Here is a 19439-nt window from a genome sequence, read left to right on the forward strand (position 1 = left end):
AAGGGTATGTTTATACTGCAATTAAACACCCATGGCTGGTCTGTATCAGCTCACTTGGGCTCACGAAGCTCAGTCTACAGGGCACTTTAATTGTGATATAGGCACCTGGAAGGGTGAAGGATCCCAGAGCTTGGGCTCCCACCCGAGCTTGAAAGTCTAGACCACAGTTAAACAGCCCCATAGCCTGAGCCCTGTGAGCCTAAGTCAGCTGACAATGACCAGCTGCAGGTGTTTAATTGCATTGTAGACATTCCTTCAGTGGCCAATGCCCAGAGCCTGAAAGAGATCAGCCTTGAGGCAAGCAAATAATAAATGAGATTAACATACCTGAGGTTACTTAAAAGAATTTGGGATAATCTTGTATCATATAGGAAAGGCCATCAAAAATACAGTTGCCATGCATCAGCATTATTGAGACATTTTTCTTAAGTATCAAAGAATCTTACCCTCCGAGGGTTAGACACTAAACAAATGTGTTTGGTTTTTTTGCCTGATTTTAACCAATTCTCTTGTCTTCCATTTTATAATGTCTTCCTAGTTGGCACCTCTAGTCACCAGTCATTGTCTCTCTGCCATGGACTGAATAACCTAATTATATCCCTTTCTCACTGGCATCTGAGGACCTTTATGACAAGAAGAAAAAATAATGTGTAGTTTTGGTCCAGCATGATGGATAGCTGTGTAAATCCACTAATTTATGCAGATCATAAAATATAGGCATTTTTCCAGCTGTAAATTTAATTGATGCTCAATTTAAACAACTTTGACCATATTTAAGAGACGTCGTTTTTTGAAAGTCATGAGAGAAATGTGGCAAATGATGTGCCTGCCGGAGTCCTGCAGATGAATGCTAGCTGATGTTTTTAGGTCTTTAGCTGAATGCAGTTTAATAGGCGTTCTGTGTTTAAATATAATGTAGTATTTAGATACAGATTCTGTTCATTCATTAGGCAAAACTTGGTCTTCAGTGCTCTCCCACAGGTCCAGTTTTGAGTAGAATAATCATAACATAAGTATCTTAAAATGTACGTCTGTTGAGGATAGTCACTGCAAAAACAATAATTTCTGGATCACATTTCCTCATTCACAAGTATAAAGATTACTTTTTCCAGTTGTAATTGCTGTAGACTTGAACCTTGATTCTGAAAGTCAAGCTGTGGTCTTCCAGACTTATGCACCATCATAATTTATCAATGATAAAGGGCTTGTGGTCCAAATATTACACTTGCATAGAGCCACAGCATCGATCTTACAATCTCTCCGTTGCATATCTGCCTATGCAGTCATGTTATATTTCAATTCCTTGTCACAGAGTCTTTCGGGGAGGGAATCCTTCAGTTTTCTCAGTGCTCCCATGGTCTTTTCTCCCCCCATTTCTGCCTTTCTAGAGGCTGGAAGATAGCTTTTTCTCTCCTAATGATACCTATCTTAACACTTTTTGGAACTCAATACAGGGTTTTTTGTTTTTGTTTTTTTTTAAGATGCAATACTGAGATAGATATCCAAAGGCTAAATATGTCAAATCTGTGTTTCTAATAGGGTCAGATTGTGGGCCCCTGCACAGAAATACAGAGTTCTTCTAACTCATCCTGACATGAGGTTCCGGTACCAGAGATGCAGAGATATTGTGCTGACTCACCCTGGCACCAAACAGGTGATTCCAGTTAGCTAAAACCTAGATTTGAGTTTTTCCCTGTGACTGTGAAAATTAGGTGTAAGGAAAAAGAGTCTGTTTGTTTTTTAAGTTAACAGTGAAACAAAGGTCAGAAATGGGATAAGTTTGGATCCCTTGTTTAGTTTGTACATTGTGGTAGAAGCATGTTTGGAATGCTACCTATTTACAGGCACCTAGTTAGCACCCTAATTTTCAAACGGAACTGAGAACCTGCAGCTCCTATTGATTTCATTTTAATCAATGGGAGTTGTATGTGCTCAGTATTTGAAAATCAAGCCACATAAGTAGGTGCTTATATATACATATGTGTACTTAACTTTAGGCACCTACATTTTGAAAAAAATTGGCTTAAGTGACTTGCTTAAACCATACAGTGAGTCAATTGCAGAGCCAATTTATATGAATTCTCATCAGTGCCATTTGTGAGGGTGGTGATTCTTTGCAGTGGGGCTACCTTTTCATTTGGAATCGGGTCTCCATTTTAATCAAAGAGAAGACAAAATTACCTACAAGTGCTTTACATTACTCTATTGGTTATTTTTTTTTATCTGAGCCCCTTTATGATCTCCATTGGGGAGTTTTCAAATTTTCAGCATATTTAACTCTTGTTTTTGTCTTCTAAACTTGAAGGCTACTTCATTGGATTGCAGATTGTAGACAGCTGGGAAACATGTCACTCAAAAGGAAGTTGGGTGTTTTAAAGAAGGTAGGCTGGACTGCAGGTCACTGTACTGGGTTTACCAAGCCCAATATAAAATGTTTCCTACATGTGGAATTGGTCAAAACAATGAAAGGTGAGAGGAGCAAATGATGCATGCAGACTCATTGTGTGAATATTGTTGATTCAAATTACAGTGTTGAAAGATTTCTGGAAATTGGTGGACTTTGAATATTAATTTACTAATTTATGTTCTGGATATTGCTTCTGACTATGCCAAAAAGCCACCAGTCCCTAGCTTATCCCAACCCATATCTCTGTGCCTGATTATCCTCGCTCTGTTTTTATACCTCCATTGACACCAGTACAGCTCTTTCTTATTTATTTTGGAGTGAGAGGAGAGTTGGGCTTTGGGTAAGTCTACAGAGAAGAAAATAAACCCGTGGCAGTGAGTCTCAGAGATCAGGTCTACAGATGCGGCCTTGTGCTATAGCACTAAAAAAAAATCACTCTGGATATTTCTGCTTGAGCTCAGAGATCCACCCCCCTCGCTGGGTTTCAGAGTTGAAGACCCAGCCTGAGAGGTTTCAGAGTAGCAGCCGTGTTAGTCTGTATTCGCAAAAAGAAAAGGAGTACCGGTGGCACCTTAGAGACTAACAAATTTATTAGAGCATAAGCTTTCGTGAGCTACAGCTCACTTCATCGGATGCATTTGGTGGAAAAAACAGAGGAGAGATTTATAGAATTATAACATTCAAAAACCAGCTGGAGAACACCTCAATCTCTCCGGTCACTCGATCACAGATGAGAGGAAACGTCTACAGTGCTCTTTTTAGCACCAAAGCAGAACTGGGCTTTTAGACTCATTGCTGCAGATTGAGATTGAGGGTTTATTTTTGTGGTGCGGCCATAACTTTTGACTGTCTGGTTCCTTTAAATGAGATTTAAACTCTTAAGGCTCAGATGAACAAAGCTATTTAGTCTCAATGGAAGTTAGAAGACTAAATACCTCTATGGATCTGGGTATAAATACCTTTAAAATCGCTTTAAAAACGGTATTGAGGCTCCAACTCTGGCACTTTTGCCGTTACCATTAGCCTAATAGAGACATAGAAGCTTTTCATATCAAGCTGCAGATAAGCACCACCCTGATCTTTCACTGATACTCTTTTGGAGTGTAAACATCTCCAAGTTATCTTAAGCAGCTACAAAAATGTTTTCAGGGCAGGCTTTTCCACACATTTTCTGTTTGACATCCCACTGAACTCTTATCTCTAGCCTTCTGCCCTGCATAAACCTCATTCATAGGCTATGCCTGCACTAAGTGCTAGGGGGTGTGATTACCCCCTCCCTGGTTCACATACACATACGCATGCTGGCTTTCCTCAAGCTAACATGAGTATAAATAGCAATGTAGCCACAGCAGCAACGGTAGCGGCAGCAGAGCCATGGCTCAACTGTGCCGAGTACAATATGTATTTGGCACAGCTGAGCTGTGTCTCCACTGCTGCTACCCATCCTATCATGGCTACATTGCAATTTATACTTGTGCTAGCTTGATGAGAATTAGCACAGGAATTGGTACTGGAGTAGAGAACAATCATACCGCTAGCTCATAGCGTAGGCTCAGCCGTACTTGCAACAAAAAAACAGGAAACCCCACCTAAGAAAGCTAATAATAGTTACTCTACAGGTCTACATCCACGTGGTAGGTAGGTTCTGTGACATTAGCCTGCGCACCCTTAGAGAAACCTAATGTTGCTGATACCTTTTTCAGTTTTCTATTGTCACTGGGGAATTTTGCATCCCAGCCACTTACTTTTGTAATTACTTATTTTATAAAAAGGGCACTTAGTGGGTATGGGCACTGAGCTCCTCTGTTAGTTCACAGGATGAATGCAGTGTAGGATGTGACAATGCAAAGTTTCTTCTTCCTCCTACTAATAATATGTCTGAACCTTGCTTTGGAGGGAGCTCCTCTGATGAGAGAGTTGTTCAGTACATTGCCCATTCAAATCCGTGGTCTTTCTGGGGAGACTACCAGAGACTGTTTGTGTGGTGAACGCAGGGAGTGGGATGGAGTTGTTTCAGAAGCAGATAAAGGCTATCAGCTCACTTTACTCAGGGTACTAAGTAGCATCCACATGGAGACAGTCACAGTTTCAGGATTAATTGCACCTTTGAACCCCCTTGTGATTTTCCTTGAGGGCAGTCTCGTAAGGTTTCTGGCTCCCAGCCATTACCTCTCTCGGGCCAAGACCTCCACCTCTCTCCTTCCAGACTAGTGGTTTAAGCTTTACACCTCCCCAACACTCTGATGGCGATGCAACCCCTGAAGTTAACCTCTCTCCAGAGGCTCTAACAGTGTACACCACTCACTAACCTTCCTTCATAAAGCACACTGGATTCATTCTTAAAATAAAAGCACCACAGAGAAAACATCTAAAAACAAAAAAGTTCCTATGCACATGCTAAAAACTTAACAGAGGTCACCCCTCAGTTTTATGAGGCCCTAGTAGGCCAAAGCCTTTCCAATCCTTCTATGAGGGTGTGGCCTTTAGACAGGAGGTCTCTGGCCACTTGCTGGATCAAAAAGAAAGCCTGAGAAGTGTTAACCCAGATTTTTATCCCAGAGTCCTTTTTTTGGTCTGGTCTTTGGATAAGCCAGTTTGAACTAGTAGTATAGGTGAGCTTCTCCAGATGTTGGTACCTCTCTGGAGATGTTACAACCTGCCTGACTTGCTGTAATCACCTCTCACTGTTTTTTGGTTCCTGGGGATGTTTGTGGTAACCCCCCCTGCTCGAGTTCCAATCCTTAGTTCAGAGTGAGACATAAACTGAATATAATATGGTCCCCATAGATATTACAGGGCATTGCAATAACTGTCACGACTTTCTCTCTTTGTGAAGCTCAGCCACATTTGAAATGGCCACCTACAGGTGAAAATATCTGATTAACAAATCCTCAGGTCAGCTAGTTTTCTTCCAAGCTCATGCTGCTAAGCACAATGTAGTGTTGAGTCTTGATGATAAGACTGTCTTTTTTGATTTTGTCCAAATGCCATTGGTGAATTTAGCTTGATATGTTGTGAATGTAAAATGAAATCAAGATAAGAACTCTCACTCTCTGAGCCCAGATGGTTTCAGGGGAAAAAAAATCCTTCCCAGGGCTACAGATAATGGTAGGAGTCAGGCTATTAATCTCTAGACCTTCTAAGTCATGATCAGGGCCTCATGTACACTGCAATTTCTCACCACCAATATGATCAAGTCACTCCACTTATTTACAATTTCTCCTCTCTTTGCCCCCATCTTGTGGCGTTAGAACATCATCTACTCTCACGCTTTTTGGGGTGAAACATCCCCACTCCATACACCTGACTAGTTCTGCTGGCTGGTGTGTAGATGTTGGAATGAATCCAAGTTTCCATTCACTCTGTGTCCCTCCTGGGTCTCTGTTTTGCAGGGGTGGAGCAGGCCCTCATTCTCCTGTCATGCTGCAGTGTCCTATGTGGTGCTGCAGGGAGAGGGGTCCATGTAGAATCAGGTAACAAACCTGTAATGAACAGTGTTCAGCGAGCTAGTCATCTAGTGAAGAGAATTAGTCGTATAAATTATCTGTCAACTTTCCCCAAATATTATAATCAATGACCAGTATTCATCATAGTAACTTTGGCATATATTCTCCCACCATTACTCATGCTGAGAAGTACTTTACTCTGCAAGCAGTTGCATCAGTATCAATGGTACTATTGCTATGATAAGATGCTCTTGAAGAAAAGCACTACTCACAGTGAAGAACGGTGGTTGGCCGTTTGTGAATATTTCCAAGGACTTGACTTCTCAAGATTGACAATTGACTAGGGTCATGATGGATCTTTCTGAAGGGTATAAGAAGTGGTTATGCTGCCTCTAAACTAACTCCTCTTTTGTTTCAGAGTAGCAGCCGTGTTAGTCTGTATTAGCAAAAATACGAATTCTGGCCTCTTTTGTTCAACACTTGCTCTCATGAATATTCTTTGATGTCAGAGAGTAGTGGTACAGAACAAGTAGATTCACCTTAGGCTAATGCCCTCTTCAAACTGCTGTTCCTTTAAAGTACAAATAACAAAAGATTGAAAGGCAAGTTTATTCTTGGGGCAAGCACAACAGTTTAAGTGAATAGCAACAAGAGGACTATACACATGTTACAGAAGCAAGTACAATTCAGGAAAACTGCTTCAAAATACTCTTTAATGAAGACCATAGAATACTGGTCCTTATTTAGGCTTGCTCTATGAATTATTACCAGGAGACTCACAATCCCTCAGTCTCCCATGAGGTAGCCCCTACAAGATATTCACCTACATAGGCAAATCCCCAGTGACCGTCCATTTCTTCTCTGCTAAAAGGATTCCAGCCTTTCAAAGGGCGTTCTTGGAGTCCAAGGTTCTTTTTCACTCCCCTTCCATTACCCAATGAGTTAGGCCCAGATCTTGCACTCATTGAAGCCAAAGGTAAAACTCTGAGGGGGCAGGATGGGATCATTAGAGCATGCTTTCTCCTAAACTCAGTTAACTTATCTCTGATCATCTAAAGTGAGCCTGATGCATTTGGCATAAGGAAACAAGACACCTGCATCTTGTTTCCTCCAGAGGTGGTATCAGGTCATCTTTCCAGCTCAGATGCAGACATATAGAGCCCTATGTGCTCTGTGATGTATCATTATTTACATAATTTTTTGAATAGTATGACTTGGTGCTACTTGGTGGACCCTATATGCCGATGGAAAAAGCTCTCTATCCTACTATTATGGCGTGGTACTCACTGCTGTTTTACAGCCTGCAGTGATTCAGCCAGTAAAGCACAAGTCTATTTGCAGTTTATCATGTAAATAACAAACCACTCAGGTCAGCTCAGGCTTCCATACAAGAAGATCCAACTCTCATTTTCCCCAGATGATGAAAGCAACAACCCACAATATGCTTCATTGCTAAAGATACAGTCAAGGGATGTAGAGTGCCATTTAATGGAGGGGGGAAGGGGTAAATCTGAATGGTTCTGGGACCCCATGAGCCATGTTTCAATCCAGACACTTATATGTGGCCGAGTTGCATGGGCTGCATTTCCTGCCCACCGCAAATAGCAAGACCCAGGGGATGGCTGTTTCAAACCTGAGTGGCACTGTGACCTTGAGCTTAATTGTCAGGCCAGGGCTTGTGTGGCCACCCCCTATCTATGTAGCATATGGCTTCAGGGATTTCTCTTTCAACCTTAAGATGCCTGTGTTCGTGTACAAAAATATGTGTGCAGTTGTGCAATTATCAAACTTGTGAATGCAGATTACAATTAGACAAGCATTTAACTAGCTATTTTTGCATGTAAATTCCAATCTGAACGTGCAGTAATTGTGTATCCTGGGCTTCTTAGGGCTTGAAAATCCAATCTTCAATATCCCCATCAAGAAACTCTCACCCATTCATTCAAGATTAGTATGAGCAGATTTGATAGTTAGGACCAAATGTCCTGCTTTTTTATGTTGCCCTCCCTGGGGAAAGTAAAACAGTGAGCTAGGTCACATAGATATTAACTACATTTTATATTACCCAGTGGCATATGGAGAGATGAAACTTGGCTGTGATTAGACATCAACTTCACAGATTTTGTCTTTGTTAACATGGACGATGCCTCCTGAAATTCCTGGTTTACAAAGTAATAACAAATGGCGTCTAAGCAGCAGTTAGTATTTGCTATGATTGAGGCCATGTGCAAGAATACATTAATGTTGTATATTACTGAGCAGCTGGTGCTGGTGGAATCCACTATAAATTGAACAATGTGCCCAATATTAACAGGTAAGAAACATTATGAACACAGCCATGTTCGTACAAACAATGGCGATCGCTTTCTGGATTAGATTTTCCTCATATGGATTTGTTTTCTTCCTTCTCACAAGCTTCTTAATGATTTGAATTGAACAAAAGCTCAAGATGATTAATGGTATAAAAAATCCCCCAATAGTGAAGACTAATGCCACTTTGGACGGCTCCGTGGAAAATTTTTCAAAGCAAATCCCAGGGTTTTCTTGCTCTTCCAATACTCCAGCTAAGCAAACAAAACTTATCGTTAGTAGCCACAGAAATCCACTGGTGACAGCTGCCTTGAAGGGGGACCTCAGAGTCATTGATTTTAGGGGGTACATTATTGCAATATATCGATCAACAGCTGTGATGGTGATAATATAGATGCTTACAAGCCGGTTTATAAAATATGAAGCTTCTAAAGCCAAGCACTTGTTATCTCGGGGCAGCTTATGGTTGTGGATAAATGATTTGAAGGGCAAAGTGAAGAGCAAACAGTCAGCAGTCATTAATCTGATCATGTACACTCTGGTTTCTGTCCATTTAGACAATTTACAGCAAAACACCCAGAAAGCCAGAGCATTAAATAGGATTCCAAAAATGAAAACTGGGATGTATACTATCAGCTGTATGAGATGAAAAATTTGGGGCGCTTGGATGCTGTTGCTGCAGTTCATTTCTGGGTTTGTTCTGATGCACAGTTACTGGAAAAGATTTTAAATTAGAGAGATGAAATAGAGCAAAATCACAATGATTTATGAATTTATTTCTACAGCACGTTAATGGTGCTGGTGCTTCGGAGACCTAAAATGAAGTTGAAGTTAGAGTTTACAATCTAAAAACTAAAGGAGTACTTGTGGCACCTTAGAGACTAACAAATTTATTTGAGCATAAGCTTTCGTGAACTACAGCTCACTTCATCGGATGCATTCAGTGGAAAATACAGTGGGGAGATTTATATACACATACAGAGAACATGAAACAATGGGTTTTATCATACACACTGTAAGGAGAGTGATCACTTAAGATGAGCTATTACCAGCGGGGGGGGGGAGGAAATCCTTTCATGGTGACATGCAAGGTGGGCCATTTCAAGCAGTTAACAAGAGCGTCTAATTTGTTAGGCTCTAAGGTGCCACAAGTACTCCTTTTCTTTTTGCAAATACAGACTAACGCAGCTGCTACTCTGAAATCTAAAAACTAGTCATTCTTCTAACGTATGAACTTAAATCTTAAACACTCCAGGAGGGATCGTGTGGAAGGTCTGTTTGCTGCTTCTCCCCAGGCTCTCTCTCATAGTCATCTTCTTCTTAATTAGTAAGTTCCTTTCTTATTTGGTGGAGGCACCGAGATGCTCCACTCAGGGTTCTTTGCTGCTAAACTCTGTATCTACATGGGATGATAATATAGACTTTTTTGCCTTCTCTTTCATGCAGTGGGACTTGCCCGGATCATTTAATTCAGTCTCTGCCTCAGAAACAGCACAACAATCTGCCAAATAACAAGCACTTAGTGGATTCTGGTGGGTCTGTCAGTCAACAGTATGTGGAGCTGGACTCCCCTATGTCACTCAGCACCCACTCCTGAAGAAATACAGCTCTATGGAGGCTCTCAAAGCAGAGATTTCCTAGGGAATAGAGTTCCCCCTACTAAATGGGCAGTGGCTCTACCCACAACTTCTATGGCTCTCCTAGGATCTCCGGGGGCCAGGACACTCCTGGTGGAGGACTGTTTTAAATCCTCTACTCCAAATACAGTCCTTAGGCAGCCATTGGAGCCACAGGGCAAGGGAAGCCCAAATTGTCTTTGGTCCCAGAGAACCCCTTTACAGGGGTGTTCCCAAAAAAGGGGGGCATGCAAAACTTAACTAGTGCTTGATTCCCCATAAGATTGGGGTGGGCCCTAGGGAGAGGAGATGTGTGATTCCCTACCCCAGTCGCACTTACAGCCCAGAAAGAAATAAGCACAGATCAAAACGAAAGGCAGACTAAGAAAAAACTGAACAGACACCCAAACCAACCCACCAAATGAACGAAAACTGAACAAGCACAGCAGCTAGTCTGAATGCTGCCTAATCATTGTACGGGGTCCAGAAAACTTCCAGCGTGAGCAAGCTCAAGTCTGCTTTCAATCAGTTTCCCTCTAGCTATTTTCTGATATCATTGAGGATCGTGAAAGTCATTATAACAGAGTTAGTGAAATGGGGAAGATAAAGCCAAAGCAATGACAAAGAATTAAAAGTTACCTGTTCGCTCAAAATGACTAACAAATCGCAAGAGAGGCTTCAGGACTTACTTGAGACAGATGTTCTAAGGTCTGTGCCACAGCACACAAAACACAGAGACAGTAATGTGGCCTGTACGGTCTGTACGGTCAACACGAACGAAAACAGACCAACCTCTACTCCATTAGTAATACTTCCCTCCTCCTCTTTCATATAGTTTTCTGTGCACGTTATACATCCACCTTCCTGTGTAGATACGTTGAGTCTGTTATTGCTCTCTATTGTGTACCCAGCATTACACTTTTCAGCTCTAATTATACTTGAATGCAGAGCTGAAATGTTCTGTTCCGTAATTAAACAAAAGCAGTTTTTATCGTTAAATTTGATGTTAAGTTACAAACTTAACTTATTTTGTAATTTTTTTCACTAAACAAAATATAAAAATTGTATATTTCTAAGTTGTTGCTGCTAATGTCTCTTCTGCGGCTAGGGTATGCAACTGTGCCTGGCCCATACACGGGCTATATAACTCGCAAGGGTACTTTATGTTCATGCCACCCACACACCCATGAAAGAGCATGGCAGTCTGGTGCTTTTTACATCTGTACATAAGAGAGTTGGTTAAAAAAAGCCAATTATTTTTTCCTGGGACATTTTGAAAATATTTTGTTTTATTGGTTTTGAAAAAAGTTAATTTGTTTTTTTCCAATTTTCAAATACTGCTTTTGGTTTAAAAATGCAAGTTTCAGTAATTTTTTTTTCACTTTTTGTAAAGAAAAAAATAAAGACAAAATTCGAACCCCTTTTTTTCTATACTGAAAAGATTTTTGATCTTCAGGTTCTGGTTTTTCATTTTAAAAAATAAATCCTGGAAAGTGTCAACTGTATTGAAAATTTCTTGTTTAGCTCAAACAATCCTTTTTTAGTTGGAAAAAAACTGAATGAAAAAGCAGAGGCTATCTAGTGCTAGTGTTTAGCTGCGTTATAATAATACTGTAGACCCTCAGAGCTCTGAACACCAGAGTTACAAACTGAGCAGTCAGTCAGTCATCTCATTTGGAAAAGCAAGTACACAATCAGGCAGCAGCAGAGCCAAAAAAACCCACATCCCAAACCATATAGAGTACAGTACTGTGTTAAATGTAATTTACTAAAAAAAATAAAGGGAAAGCAGCATTTTTCTTCCACATAGTAAAATTTCAAACCTGTATTAAGTCCATATTCAGGTGTAAACTTTTGAAAGAACAACTATGCTGTATTGTTCAGAGTTACGACGATTTCAGTTCAAAGATGTTTGTAACTCTGAGGTTCTGCTGTATAGGGCAGATTGGCTCCTCTGCTTTTTATTCTGGAGGCAGTCGAAAGCTTGGAAAAGGCTGGATATGGATGGGTGGCACGGGAAGCTCAGCTAGAGGATCTTTCTGCAAACCTCAGTAGCAGTACCCACATAACATAAATCTGAACTTATTTTACTATACATAGGCTACTGCCGTGTACACCAGACCCCCGCCTCCATGATGTTGGTGCAGCTGGCAGAAGAGGGCACATGGAATCTCAGTTCCTGAAGAAACCCTGCTGCTAAGGGAGCAACACAGGTTAGGTGGAGATTAGTGCTATGTTGTTATGGTGGAAAGAGGGAGGCAGGTTTTGAGATTTGTTTTTTTTAGGCGGATGGAGATGTTTTAGGAGATGTTTATGGGACACCCAGGAGACTGTGGTGCCCAGGTACAAGCATCAGTGCTGCAGCTGTTTGCTCTGACACAGGTGAAGGTGGGAGGGTCACTAGAGATGCTGTCAGAGCCAGCCAGGCAGCTGCATCCATGTTCCCCTGGCTTATGAGCTATCTGCATTTGGGTGTGCAGCCACAATTAGCACATGTTAGTAGCCTGTCAGTATATGCTAATTAACTATCATCTATTAATGTGTTTAGGGCCCCTGCTAAATGGGGGGGGGTATCAATACCATGCTACCGGATGCAGGTGCAAAAAGTATTCACCAATGTATTGAGTTCTTTGGTGATCCTAAAACGTTGCTGTTTGTGAAATTATGTGAGGGGTTTTTTTCACATTGACACATGAATTTTTGTAATGTCCTGTGGTTTGATGCAAAAATTGCTCTTTGCAGGACTAACATGAGCATTTTGAAGCTGAATTAAATACTCCTGTATCTAAATGAAAACCCATGAAATTTCAGGGTTCTGATGGCCAATTTGTAGCAATTGCACACTATGCAAAATTGCAATTTTTGAGCTGTTCTTTTCCCCAATTTTATTGTTTTCCAAAGCCCTAGTACTGTCAAATGAACTAAAGGATGTTTGAGGGTTGGTTGTTTCTGCTAAAAAGAGCAACAATGAAATAGTTGATACACACTGTTGATATTTAAACTGTCATCGCTCATTATATTTCAGAGGTAGCATAGCTGGACTATTTTCCCAGTCACTATTTCCAGACTCCCTGAGACTGCATGGTAAAACTCTGACTTCAGAGTGAATTTTGCTTTAGAAGGGACTTAATAAACACGAGATAGTTATATAATATCACTGTTTTAACAGCCTGGCAGTTTGTTTCTCAATGCAGTAAAAGAGGATGCGAAGGTTTTGCAGGCTCAGAAAACCTAGAATTATTGCATCAACAGATGAGTTACAGAACTGTATGACTCAACATTGTTATGAAGGCTACTACTGATTATGTATGTATGACCCACTTCTTAGCTCCTTCTCACTCCAGAGACAGTTGGCACAGATCTGAGAGAGAGTCTTTAGCAGTGGAAAGTTGGTGTGGAGGGTGGATTTGTAGTGTGAAAATTGTGGAATTATGTAGATAGCTAGCCCTAAAGTAATGTGAAAAAACTTGCAACCAGATTCATGGGTTGCAAATATTTTGTGCACTGGAAACACATGAGAGACTGAAGGATTATTTTGGGATTTTACAGTGGAGACTGTGACTAGATATATATGAAAATTTAGTACTGCAATGTATGTAGCAGGACCTGAACCAAAACTTCAGACCTGAACAATCCTGAGCATTTGAGGGAGTATGTACCTTTAAGCAAAACCCAGACACAGATCCAAATTTCACAGCTGGACCCTATTAAAAAATACACTGCACATTTAGTGTGTTTAGACTCTGAATCCCACATTTTGAGCCTCTTTCTAGTGGCTTATAGTGTTACATTAGTACACTGGTATCTTTTGAGGAATCAATCAGTGAAGTGTGTTATCACTAAAGTAAGAAAAAATACACTCATCAGAGCTTAGGTCTGTACTGACTTATTGGATATACTGCTCTATGTTAAACATAACACTGGGACACCGCTTCTGCTCTAAGAAAACTATGGGCATTTCCATGACTGAACCGTTTCCATGACTGAAGTCAATAATGCTATTCTAATAGGGCTTGATCTAAAATCACTTGATATCCGTTGAAATAATCCCATTGATTTAAATGGTTTTAAGACCATAATTTAGTGTTTGCAGGATTGGGCAAGTTTAGGGCTTCCTTGCAGTTTTTCCAGTTTCAGCTTCCCTGCCGCTCTCATCCCCCGGCCCCAGCAATGGCATGTTTCTGCCATCAGATGGCTTCATTATAAATCCAAGCACTGTTTATTTTTGCAAAGATGTTACAGCCGACTGTTGCACAGTTTACTGGAGATTGGCTTCCCCTTGCTGTCCAGGTACTTGTGGCAAAAAGTTGCAGCAGATGTTTGCAGCATCCGTTGTACAAAATAGTGTAGCTGCCTGCCAGACATTGGGCTATTCTTAGTCAGAATGTCTCTGAAGGATCATGGAGAGGATGTGGTGAGTTGTTATGATCATGAACACAAGCCACTGGACAACTGTATAAAATGTAATTGCTGAAGATCTGACTTGACCTAACACACAGCCACCCTCAGCTGCGACAAGGGGCCTGACTCTGAATGAGACTGTTATAACAGCTGAGAAGCAATAACACTATATGACTGCATTCCCAGCATGGGAATCATGGAAGCAACATTCTTTTTTAATAATCAACTGTAAGAATCCTCTCCCATTTCTGCACACTCTGTAAGGTCTGCAAGGGTTTGGGGAGAGCTCCTGTGGCCTCATTCATTCACTCAGTCTTGTTCTCTTCACAGTTCAGACATTTGAGTATCCAGCTGTATAGGTATGGAGCTTCACAGAAACTCATTCAATGGGATGGTTTCCTATGTCCTCCAATCCCAATACTGTCTGACTACCAACACTTAATTATGGGCTGGATGTTAACACCCTCACTCACCCTGAGTAGAACCTTGTAGCTTAGTCTTGCTGGGCATGAGTAAACTTGCATACAGCTTGATTTGAGTCCAAGATTAAACTGTAAACAAGGCTGTGTCAGGCAGTGTGCTGGACCAGATGTTTTTGGGCTATCTGAGATAAATAGGAATGGCCTGAACTGATCAGCTTGAAATGTGGTTAAAGTGAGATGTAAGCAATTGAGCCTTACATCAGTGGTTCTCAAAGCCGGTCGCCGGTTGTTCAAGGAAAGCCTCTGGCGGACCGGGCCAGTTTGTTTAGCTGCTGTGTCCACAGGTTTGGGCAATCGTGGCTCCCACTGGCCGTGGTTCGCTGCTCCAGGCCAGTGGGGGCTGCGGGAAGGGCGGCCAGCACATCCCTTGGCCTGCACTGCTTCCCACAGCCCCCATTGGCTTGGAGCGGCGAACCGCGGTCAGTGGGAGCCACGATCGGTCGAACCTGCGGACGTGGCAGGTAAACAAACCAGCCCAGCCCGCCAGGGGCTTTCCCTGAACAAGCGGCAGACTGGCTTTGAGAACCACTGCCTTACATTATCTGCAAAGGGATTGGTCCTTACATGATCCATACGACGTCCGAACCAATTAATTCAAGAAGTATATATGTTAGTAGGTAGGAAAAAATGTATATAAACTGTGTAGGGCATAACATGATTTGGAATTGTAGTCTCTCCCTCTACCAAAAGCCCTGTATCTGGCCCGGGCCAGTGTGGGCATAGACCTCTGTTCTATGCCTGATAAAGTAACCTGAGTGATGAGCTGCTGTCAAACTGAATTTTTGGAGCCCAGGTAAGTGTTCCCCCTGAACTGGCTGAGGTGCTCTGGATAAGCTAAATGGAAAAGGCCTCAGAGGGAATCCCAGCATACCTCACCTTACAAGTAGTTTCATTTCAATATGATCATCATTGGGTAAGGGATCATTCAATGTGGACAAAGGAAGGACAACAGATGCTGATGCTATATTACAGTTTTTCATATAAAACAGCATGTAATTCTCACAAATGCAGTCCATGTACCCTCATTAAACTCTTTAATTCATCGTAGTTTCTTGCACAACTCTTAATTGCAATAAAGAAGCCACACAAACATCATATCACAGTGTCTGAGACCAATTCTCATACTCCTAATATATGACTAGAGTTAGCAACTGACTATATTGACTCTGATATGCAATCAAACACTTGTTTAAAGGTATATTTTCAGGGCAGACCTAATTTCCTCTCTCCTTATGTGTATGAAATAATATTCCAACCCCCCCACCCCCCGCCAATTTCTGTAGCATGCAGTACAAACTATGCAAAATATATTTTTCACCAATGGCAGAAATTGTAAAAAAAATCACTAATTTTCAGTTCACAAAACAGCAACATTTAAAAATTGTTTTCATTTCTAACTTGAATTGTGGAAAGGTTGTTTTTTTGCAGTTTTTTAAACTGTTGTTTCTCATGTGACTACCCATGAAGCAACACTTGATAGTTTCACACAGCTCTATGTGTGGTAAGCTTGGTTACTACTAACAATGTTAATTGTAAATAATATGTTACAGCTATTTTAGACTAGCATTTAGTGCATGTATAATAGGATGTCTTGGTCTTGAGCTGTCCTTGCCTTCAAAAATTTGTAACATAAATGAAGTCTCCTGAAATCCTGTGGTTACGAAGTAATAACTAATGGCATCCAAGCAGCAATTAATGTTTGCTCTGAATGAGGCCAGATGCATAAAAGTTGTAACATTTTCTATTAAAGAGCAGCTGGCACTGGTGGAGTCCAAACAAAATGATCTGAATTGACAGGAAGCAAACATACCCTAAAATTGATCATGTTTGCAGAAAAAATTGCAGGTAGCTTTCTGGATTAACTTTTCCTCACACACAAGGATCTGTTTTTTTCAGAAGTGTCGTAATGATCTGTAGAGAAAAAAAGCTTTTTTTTTTTTTAACCTCATCTCTATGCAGGTTCAGCAACTTTTATAGCCTTCTCCCAAAACTCATGATTGTCCGCTTGACTGTTGTGCAATATGGTCTCTCTCTAAGGTCTGTGGATGCCTGGTCCCTGTACAGGCAGTCCTAGACTTTACAACGTTCGAGTTACGATGAACAGCACTTACGACGCTTCTACATTGACACCCTGATTTGACTTAGAACTATAGGTTTCGAGTTTATGACACTTGGTCCTGCAATGGAGTAGATTCTGGTTCCGAGTTCCGACTTACGACGCAATTGTAAGGAACCAATTGTGTCATAAGTCCGAGGACTGTGTGTACTGCATTTCCAGTCTCCCTGTTGGTCTTCCATTCACGGTCATTGGAAGGGCCATCCTATTAATATACCTCTTAGGGCTCCACTGGCTACTTCCATACCTGCATAGCCTTGTCTCCCTTAACTTATATGCACCAAAACCTCAAGATGATTAATGGTGTAAAAAAATCCCCAAACATTAAAGACCGAAGACTTTTTTTAAAGGGAGTTTTTAAATGCTTTTGAAAGCAGAAGTCATCTTCAGCTGGCAGTCTCAGTACTTAGTATCCAAAGAAGTTCTCAGACAAAAGCTGACATAAAGAGGGATTGCAAACATTTTGTTTTCAGGGGGTATTTGATTGGAATGTATCTATCAACTGCTATAAGGTTGATAATACAGATCATCCTGAGCCTATTTGTATAATAAATAGATTCTAAGATTAAGCACATTGTATCGTGCTTCTTTTCCTCTCTTTGAAAAAAGATTTTGAGGGGCAAGTGAAGAGCAGAGAGCAGACTGCCATGACTAAGTTGGTCATGTACACTTTGAGTTCTGGCCATTTCGTCTGTTTACAGCATAATACCCATAAAGCCAGGGCACTAAATACGATGCCAAAAAGGAAAACTGGGATGTAAACTATCAGTTGAATAAGCTGAACCATTTCATACATTTTCATGCTGTTGCCACTGCATTTCTCCTCTCTCTCCTTTTTCCATCTGTCTAACAGGAGTGTGGCTTAGCTGCCCAAAACTGTATGTTTTGCAACAGTGCTATACACCTGTGCCCAGAGAGGCATCTAAAAGCAATGCCCAGAACAGCCCCATGCTGGCACAAGTTTGCCAAGTCTCAGCGTGGCTGATCAGACCATGTGTATGCTTGTGTTTTACCAGCAGTGAAGGTGCAAGTGTGAGTCAATGCTAGAGACTGCATTTTCTACCTTTTCATTCGTGTGTGTGGTTTTGTCTTCTAGGAAACAGCAACAACCCCAGCTCCAGCCATCTGCTTCTTGGGAAGTTAATACTGCACTATCTTAAAGACTGTCAGACATGGGGGAGGGTTCTTTCTAAATACTCTTTCCAGATAACCCGGGGTGGGGAGGTGCTAAAATGATACCCTCACTCAGTACTTTACATTTCAAATGCTTTAACTGGTTCCCTTTTTCTGTATCTTCTAATAAAAAGGTGAAGAAAATTAATGGTGTGTTTGCCCTAGTACTAAGCCGCTGAAGTCTCTGTATACCAGCCCTTGACCTTGTTTACAACTGTACAATGCTGGACAATTACAGGATCTTGCCTGGTAACACCTTTACCTCGCTGAAAGTAATTGAGGTGTTACCTCGCTGAAAGCTGTTCTGGCTCCTCCTCCCCGCAAACTGTAAGGGACCCTACCATTGGGCCCATTGAAAGTAATACATCAGGCCCAATGGTAAGGGTCCCTTACGGTTTGTGGGGAGGAGCCAGAACAGCTGCATGGAATGTGGGAGCTGGCTGGCTGAGGGGGACTGGCACCTAAGCTGACCAGTCAGTGCGAGAGAGACAAACAGCCCCCTCAGTCTAGCTAGCAGGCTGAAGAATCCCCTCCTTGCCCAGCTGCAGTAAGGAACTGCCCAGGGTCTCTCCAGCCTTCCCCTCCTCCCTGCCCAAAACTAGGACTGACAGGCACAAACAGTCTGGGTGCTATCTCTGAGCAGGGCACAAAATGTGATCAGAACTCCCTTGACCCTAGCAGATCATACAGGCGTACTGATGCATGGGTCAGGGCTATGGTCAGTGGGGGATTGCTCACACAGTACTCTTTACTTATTGGATCAGCCATTCCTTATGTCTGCATTTACCTATTGCAGAAGTCACCAACTGGTCGATCGCGATCGACTGGTCAATCCTAGAGGATCTCCCAGTTGATTGCAATCTCTGGCGGCACAGCGGGGCTGTCCAGGCCCCATGCTGCTCCTGGAAGTGGCCAGCGTGCCCCACGGCCCTGGGGATGGTGGGGCAGGGGTCTCCCTCCACTCGCTGCTCTTGCACCACCCCCATAGATCCCATTGGCTGGGAACAGGGAGCTGTGGCCAATGGGATCTGGAGAGGGACAGTGTGTGGAGCTAGGGGCCACAGGGGCATGTTGGTCCCTTCCAGGAGCGGTGTGGGGTCGGGATAGGCAGGGAGCCTGCCTTAGTCTTGCTGCGCCGCCGACCAGGAGCCACCGGAGGTAAGTGCTGCCTGATGGGAGGCCGCACCCCAGCCCTGAGACCCCTCCCAGAGCCAGCATCCTGTACCCCAACCGCCCTTCCAGAGCTGGCACCCTGTACGCCCTCCTGCACCCCAACCTTCTGCCCCAGCTCTGACCCCCCTCCCAGAGACAGCACCCTTTACCCCTTCCTGCACCCCAACATTCTGCCATAGCCTGGAGCCCCCTCCTGCACCCAAACTCCCTCCCAGAACCCTCACCCTGCACCCCCTCCAACACTCAGCCACAGCCCAGAGCCCCCCTCCTGCACTGAAACTCCTCTCAGAGCTTGCACCCCTCACTCCATCCTGC

The 19439-nt window shown here is 42.3% G+C and overlaps 1 protein-coding gene and 1 pseudogene across 1 annotated transcript; both read right to left on the reverse strand.

Moving 5' to 3' along the window:
• Positions 1-6427: 6427 nt before the first annotated feature.
• Positions 6428-10661, reverse strand: LOC119861417 (G-protein coupled receptor 35-like). Its single transcript, XM_043492532.1, is given in 3 exon segments — positions 6428-8178; positions 8180-8877; positions 10469-10661. Coding segments are annotated over 2 exon segments (951 nt in total). The 5' UTR covers positions 8851-8877; positions 10469-10661; the 3' UTR covers positions 6428-7898.
• A 5551-nt stretch (positions 10662-16212) lies between these two features.
• LOC119861418 lies at positions 16213-18937 on the reverse strand (annotated as a pseudogene).
• Positions 18938-19439: the final 502 nt, after the last annotated feature.

The sequence above is a fragment of the Dermochelys coriacea genome, chromosome 9, assembly GCF_009764565.3.
Source record: "Dermochelys coriacea isolate rDerCor1 chromosome 9, rDerCor1.pri.v4, whole genome shotgun sequence".
NCBI lineage: Eukaryota > Metazoa > Chordata > Testudines > Dermochelyidae > Dermochelys > Dermochelys coriacea.